The sequence below is a fragment of the Orycteropus afer genome, unplaced genomic scaffold (genome assembly GCF_000298275.1).
Source record: "Orycteropus afer afer isolate SDZICR_OR568_19922 unplaced genomic scaffold, OryAfe1.0 scaffold00192, whole genome shotgun sequence".
NCBI lineage: Eukaryota > Metazoa > Chordata > Mammalia > Tubulidentata > Orycteropodidae > Orycteropus > Orycteropus afer.
Window position 1 is genome coordinate 5,384,354 of NW_006921779.1, and position 7,687 is coordinate 5,392,040.

A 7,687-nucleotide genomic window follows, 5' to 3' on the forward strand; every position below is an offset into this window, starting at 1 on the left:
AGTGGTTTTGGTTTTTTGAATTTTATCTGGGTTGCCTTTTTTTTTTTTTTCCTCCTCTTTAAATTTTATTTATTTTGTTGTTGTTGGGAATATTAGGACTGGTTTTGATTATTGAGGAACTCTGAGCCTCGGCCATGACTCTAACTTGAGGGTCAAGATTTAATGAATTGGCATGCAGAAAAAGGAACAAATCTATCTTGGAAGAAATATAGCCAGAATGCTTCTTAGAAGCCAGGATGGGAAAACTTTGCCTGTTTTTCTTTGGACATAACATCAGGAAAAACTAATCACTAGAATAGGACATAATGCTTGGTAAAGTAGAGGCTTAGCAGAAAATAAGGGGAAACCTCCACGAGATGATTGACATGGTGGCTACAACAATGGGCTGAAACATACCAACAATTACGAGGATGGCACAGGACTGGGCCATATTTTGTTCTGTTATTCATAAGGTCATCATGAATCAGAATCAGCTCAGCAACAGCTAATGACAGCAACAAAGAAGAGCTAGTCTGTCTTTAGTCTGTGTCCTGAAGCTGATGTGCTTCAGCACAAATCAAAATAGTTTGAACCTTCTAGCAGATATGTCCCAATTGTATAGAGGAAAATAAGAGTTCTTGCTTTTGAGTCACTGAACCTAGTTGAATCCTGGCTTTGGTACCTTCTAGCTGGGCAAGTCATTTAATCTCTTTGAACCTCAGTTTCTTCAACAGTAAAATGGAGAGAATAATAGTACCAAAAAAGACCCAGTTGCTGTCAAGTTGACCCCAACTCATGGCAACTGTAGGTGTGTCAGAGTAGAACTGTGCTCCACAGGGTTTCCAGTGGCTGATTTTTCAGAAGTAGATCACCAGGCCTTTCTTCTGAGGTGCCTCTGGATGCTCAAACCAAGCACATTAACTGTTGACACCACTCACAGACTCCGTAATAGTTCCCACTCCTGAGGTAATGCTTGTAACGTATAGCTCTTGGCACATTTCTAAAACCAAACACACTGTCATCGAGTCGATTCCAGCTCATGGCAACCCTATAGGACAGAGTAAACTTGCCCCATAAGGTTTCCAAGGCTATAATTCTTTACAGGAGCAGACTGCCTCATCTTGCTCCTGTGGAGCAGCTGGTGAATTCTGTCGACTTTTTGATTAGCAGCTGAGTGCTTTAACCACTGTGCAACCAGGTGCGGTGTAGTGAGTTGCATGGTATGGCTTTTCTAGCCATAGTCTTTGTAACTCCCACCAGATCACTGGGTAGGACGATGCAAATATGTGTCAACTTGGCTGGGCAGCTGGTAGTAGTTATTTCCTATAATGAGACTGGCACTTAACTCCATGGTGGAATTTGCCATGAGTAATTGAGTAGCTGCTTTTAAACTCCTGATTGTTAAAGTCATCCACCTGGGGTATTTCTGTTGACTCAGCATCAAGTAATTTTCTGGGAAAGCTTGCTCACTCTCAGGTGTGTAGAACTCTGATGTTGGGATTGGTTAATTTTGCTACCTGCCAGGCTTAAGATGAGCCCTCCTAGAAGCAAGGGGAATCTCACTGTTGGCTGAGAGAGATGCCCAACTGAGGCACGAGAGGCAGATTTACCTAGCCCACAGAGGCAAAGGCCAGGCTGAGAGGCCAAGGGCTAGAGAGGCATGTTTAAGGACACAGCAGAGGGGAGAGTGTCCTGATCAAAGAACTGTATCCTGAGCATGTTTCTGAACATGAATTGTAGCTTGTTGCTTCCCTAATAAACCCCATAATCTGTGAGTTCTGTGTGGCCACTGCAGCAAAGAAATGGTGGGTGTCACGAGAAAGATGGTTGAGGACTAAGGATGGTAAGAGGGCTGGAGTGTGGCGGCAGGTCTGGCCTCATAGGAACAGGTCTTGGGCTGCTGCTGCTGACTCTGTCTTCCTCTTGTGAAGTTAGAGGAAGTCAGAAGATGCCACCTCCCTGCCCCTTTAGCACCAGGGCTCCCTTCTGGGTGCATAGTATGTATTGAATGATAGGCTTTTTAATATTAAAATGTATTATGAACTTAAGCTTATTGTTAGAGATAACTATATTCTTTTCTCAATTGCTTTCATATTCTGTAGGTATATACATTCATTGTTGCCTTTTCTAATCTTCAAAATTGCTTTTCAGGAGATTGAAAAAATACCTGGAAGATGAAGCAGAGGTGTCAGGGAGTGACGTGGGAAGTGAAGACGAGTATGATGGGGAAGATATTAATGAATATGAAGAGGATATAATTGATGAAGTACTTCCTTCTGATGAGGAACTGCAGAATCAAGTCAAGAAAATACACATGTCAGTATCCCAGCAAGCCCTTCTGAGGAGTGCGGTGCATCTTAAGGCAAGCCCCATAACCAGCCAGAGTAGTTGGTTTTGAACACCTTATTTCTCCTGTCATAGGAAAACCATGTTGGATGATGATAAGCGACAACTACGTTTATACCAAGAAAGGTACCTAGCTGATGGAGATCTGCACAGTGATGGTCCTGGGCGAATGAGGAAATTCCGATGGAAAAACATAGGTATCTTGGTTGTTGCCTTTAGAAGCAAATGGTTATGATGTACATGTGTACTTGTTTGTTCTTCTGTTTAACATGGCAACTGGAAATCAAAACTGTAGCAGTTTATGGTGGAGTAATGATTGTTTTCTCTTAGTAGGTTGGAAAATTTTATGGTAGTATGTGAGAAATAATAAGGGTTCATTTTGTGCCTGTCCAAGCACCCTTTCCAGTAGGATTGCAGAGTGCTGATAGCCTTACCTCTCTGCTTTAGACGATGCTTCCCAGATGGACTTGTTCCACAGAGACTCTGATGATGATCAGATTGAAGAACAGTTTGATGAGACAGAAGCCAGATGGAGAAAGGAGCGAATTGAACGAGAGCAGTGGCTTCGAGACCAGGTAGGAAATCTGCAAGGAAATTACCTCTTCTGACCCTGGTCAGTTTAGGAGGAGGAAAGGACCCAGTCACCTAATCTGTCCTGATAATTTCAAAATCTTAGGCAATATATTGCTGTCCCTTTTAATCCATGAGTTTTCTTATATGCTTTGAGATAAGGTTACAATAAGCAATTCTCTTCATGTTTGTCCAAAAAAAAATTTTTTTCTCTTTATAAAGCAGCAAAAGGTTGCAAAAAAGAAAACAAATGATATCCCAGGTACTCTAGCTTCACAGCCCATGCTATGCTAACTGTTTGGAGGAGCTGTAGACTTTTGTGTTAATGCTTTATGATTTTTATTTTCAGGCACAGCAGGGGAAGATTGCAGCTGAAGAAGAAGAAATTGGAGAAGACAGTCAGTTTATGATGCTGGCCAAGAAAGTTACAGCCAAAACACTTCAGAAGAGTGGTGCGCTCCTGTTCCTCCTCAGGGTGTAGCCCCTGGATTGTTAGTGGTGGAGCCTTGGGGGTGACTCCAGCCTTCAGGAACTATTGTAGCTTAGTCATAAGCTTCTGTCTTAAATAGCCCCCCACCCCAGGGTTGAGGGGGATGGACGGACAGTGTTCTTAGATCATAGAGTATTGGGCAGTAGTTGCTGGACTTGTGAAATTTCAAAGTCACCATTATAAAATAGAGTTCTCATGGTTTTTGCTTGTTGGTTTGAAGCCTTTTTAGCTTGCTTAGATTTAGAAGGAATTATACCTGGATGGTTCCTGGCTACCTTTGCTGAACATTTTGATCAAATATTCTGTAGAGGAATCTGAAACAAAAGGGGGAAGATACAGAGTAGAACTTCAAATTCTAATGGACTCCAGACCTTCTGGAGCCATGGAGGCTGGATGAACCTCTGAAACCACTGCTTGAGAAAATCTTTTAAAACTTAAACCAAAAATATCTCCTGAAGTCTTCTTAAAACCAAACCATAGTTTTGCTTAACTAGGAAGAATGTCTGCCTTAAGCTATTTATATAGAATCAAACTGACAGCAGCAACTTGAAAGATTAGATAGGAGGAACCTTAGGGGCTAGTGAGTTTATGTTAATGGGGAGGAACAGCTTAGAAAGAGGATGAGCACAGTTACACAACTCGGAGAATGTAATCAGTGTCACTGAATTGTATACTTAGAAACTGCTGAGTTGGTGTATGTTTTGTTTTATTCTTAACAAAAACAAAAATAAATTATTGAAAAGTAATACTAATTTTTAAAAAATGACTATTCCCAGCTTTGCCCAAAATAAGGCTTTCTGTCTTTTCTCTCCAGCTAGTCGCACTATGGTTGTTCAGGAATCAAACTCTTTACTCAGAAGTCCTTTTGAAGCCATCAAACCAGGAAGTGCCCATCAGGTTGGTTGGAGACCTTGTTAGCCTGATGTCATTGTATGCAGGTTATAAACACTCAGGCCAAACTAAATGAATCTCTCTATTAGAGGGAGGTGGCTGCAGGAAATGTAAATAGATCTCAGAGGAGGGTAAGAATATGTCCTTGCAGTACCTGGGAGGTGACAAGGATGCACTGGTTTTTTCATTATTTAATATTGGAGTTTGATACCAATGACTCTTCTTTCCTCAGCTAAAGATGGGCTCCTTGCTCAATCAGCCTAAAGCTGTGCTTCAGAAACTGGCTGCCTTGTCTGACCTCAACCCTACTGGTCCCCGAAATTCAAGAAACTTTATATTCCACACACTTTCTCCTGTCAAGGCTGAGGCAGCAAAGGAATCTTCTAAGTCTCAGGTAGGGAATTTCAGAACTGATCTAGTGGCTTCCCAATTTTTTTTTTTTTTTAAATATGATTTCAGTGGAAGTTTACAGAGCAAATTAGTTTTCCATTCAACGGTTCATGCACATTTTGTCTTGTGACATTCATTGCAATCTCCACAATATAATAGCACTCTTCCCACTTCTTCCTTGTGTTTACCATTTCCCTTTGTGGTTCTTTCCTATCCCTTTCTGACTTCTGAGCTTTATTCCTGGTCACATGGTGACCTTTGATCTTGTAATGTTGCTTGTTCTAATGAGTACCTCCCTGGTGTTATTCACCAGATATTGTTGGTATTATTCACCTTATAAGCCTGTCTATTGTCTGGCTGAAAGTTGAACCATGGGGAATGAGTTCAGTCTAGGCTTGAAGGGTGTCTTAAGGGCCATAGTCTCAGGAAGCCTGGTCCTGTTTAGGATATCAGACCAGGAAGCCTGGTCCTATTTAGGATTTTGTTCCACATTTGTTTCCCCACTGTATCCAGCACCTCCTATTGTGATCCCTTTCAGAGTGGTCAGCAGTGGTAAGTGAGCACCAGGTAGTTCTGATCTCAGGGTCGTTGAGGCTGGGGTTCACATGGTCCATAAGTCCTTTGGACTAATTGTTTCCATGCATCTTTGATTTTCATCATTCTTCTTTGCTCCAGACGAGGAGAGACCAATAATTGCACCTTACAGGGCTGGTCACAAACTTTTAAGATCACAGTTGCTACTCACCAAAGTAGGATGTATAACATTCTATAATTCATTTTTAAAATTTAAAAAAAGAAAAAATTCTGGCTTAAAGGCATATGCTTGCTGCAGTGTTGAAATCCTGCATTCCCTAAGAAAATGTAGGGAATTGCTGCCCTTAGTAAGTAATCAGCTTGTAAAATTTGCTTGGAAAGTTTATACTCTTTTTTTTTTTTCTGTTGTTAATTGTTCATGATTATGAGTTGCTTAAGAGCCAACTGAAGATAAGTGCTTGTATGAGGCTATTGATTCTGAGCTGGCCTTGATTCCTTCTCTGCTCTCTAGATGAGGAGAAGAGGTCCATCTTCAGTCACATCTCTTTCACCGAAGCGCCTCAAAACAGATGATAGCACTTCAGTATTGAAGCGAAGCATTTTCAAATACTTGGAAAGTTAACACCATCAAGGATTGCTGCTAGCAACTCTGTTGAGATTGCTTTGAGAAGCTCCTGGCACTGAAGGTTAGAGTTGCTGCTCACACTGATGATCCTGACTTCCTCCAAATCAATGCATTAAGAATTACAGACAGACACTCCAGTTCTTTCCACTGTATGGCTCTGGATACCTCTCCTAGTATTATTGCCTACATTGGCCACTACTCTAATAGTGTTTACAACATGGATTCATGGGACACTTATATGGAGCCTTACTTCCCTCATTAAACACTTGCCATTTTATTTTAGCAGATTGATACCTCTTTGTGGTAGAGGTTGTTGGAGGAGGAGGAAGAGGAAGGAAAGAATGTGGCATTACAGAAAATAGTGAAAGTCAGTACCAGAATGACTCCTCACACTTCTAAGATAAGCACCACAGTAGCTGGAAATCAGTGAAAGAGAAACTTCTTGAACAGAGGACCTAGGAACTGTTAGTAGTCTTGCCTCTTCCATTTTCTTGTATGCCTTTTCCGAAGACAGTCTCAATTTTCCAATTAACCTTTGCTGCCTTTATAATAAAGACACAAACTGGTCTCAAGTCAGTAAGACCTTTGCCTTAATTTTCTGGAGTATGAGGATATAGATAAAGTCTTATAGCCAGTCCTGTCCCTGCCAAAATGTTCTCTATAAGACAGAGATCTCTCCTGAGATTAAATTCTCAATTCAAAACAGTGTTGCTCAAGGACCTCCCTTCCAGCTTGACAAGAAGAAATATAACCATTATTATGGCATTTTCCTGGCTTGAATACATTGCTCTGGCCAGTCAGAGGGTACTTCAATATTTCATTACTTAAAAAACCATGGAGTTTAATCAAATACAGTTGAATAGAGTTACCTTCACTCCTCATTTTCCCTGAACTCTCTGGAGGCTCTCTGAATTTTAGACAGATTGTTTTCCCCACTCAGAACGGAGTACTGGTACTGGTCTGGAACACCATTCTGTGTAATGCTTGACTTGAGAAGTTGAATGAAATTGTGCCAGTTTTTTACTGGGAGATGGGGAATACCTGTTTAACTGATGAAATTAGGATATAGGTTTTCTACAGTTCTTCTCTAATACTCAAGATGCTGACTTTGACAGAACTCATGTTTGTATATTTATAATCTTGTAATTGGGAAAATGTATATAAAGATGTTTTAACATATATGTTGCTTTTCAATAAATATCCATGCCTTGATGGCAGGATTTGCTGCCTAGCTTGAATGTTCATTCTTAGGTCAGTACTTGTCTAATGTTGAGGAGCCTTTGGTTTTCAGGGTATCTCCTTCTCAGGGGAGCCTCTGAGTCTAGAGTGAGAGGCTGCTTCATTTGTCTCCTCTCTGCCTTCTTAGCGCAGTGAATTGATCAAGTTAACCCCAGATGGTTTGGCTTCAGGGCAGGGCAAGGAGCAGCGTTCACCTAAGTGGCAACTATTGTTATATCCCTCTGATTGGTACTTTCTCATTAGTTGACTTTGCCTATTCTTCATTATAGCTGTGGGCTCAAAGTAAGGGCTATTGCTCTTCCCTTTGAGCACTCTAACACAGACCTAAGACTAGGCAGCTCTTTATTGGGCAAAAGAACTGGGGAGGAGGGCATATGGATAAGAGGGTTGGAGTTGACCACTGAGGATAACAATATTAATGCCTAAGAAACCTGGGGAGCCAATAGTTTCTATTCTAAGATCCAGGGAGAAACACACTATAGAGAAAGAAAAGTTGAGTCTTAAGCTGAGTTACTTTTTCATATGACAGTATAGCTGCCATAAGGCAAGCTAAGTCTTGACCTTGATGACAGGATTGAGTTGGAGAGTTGTGACCTTACCAAATGTCCTGTGTACAAAGCATT

The 7,687-nt window shown here is 41.1% G+C and overlaps 1 protein-coding gene across 1 annotated transcript in view; it reads left to right on the top strand.

Moving 5' to 3' along the window:
* Nucleotides 1-5,822, top strand: part of CLSPN (claspin) — a 50,233-nt gene extending 44,411 nt beyond the window's left edge. The window contains exons 19-25 of the mRNA XM_007947653.1: nucleotides 2,131-2,295; nucleotides 2,401-2,522; nucleotides 2,773-2,900; nucleotides 3,245-3,347; nucleotides 4,200-4,282; nucleotides 4,509-4,670; nucleotides 5,712-5,822. Coding sequence (XP_007945844.1) covers nucleotides 2,131-2,295; nucleotides 2,401-2,522; nucleotides 2,773-2,900; nucleotides 3,245-3,347; nucleotides 4,200-4,282; nucleotides 4,509-4,670; nucleotides 5,712-5,822 — 874 coding nt within the window. The remainder of the gene's footprint in view (nucleotides 1-2,130; nucleotides 2,296-2,400; nucleotides 2,523-2,772; nucleotides 2,901-3,244; nucleotides 3,348-4,199; nucleotides 4,283-4,508; nucleotides 4,671-5,711) is intronic.
* The last annotated feature ends 1,865 nt before the right edge of the window (nucleotides 5,823-7,687 follow it).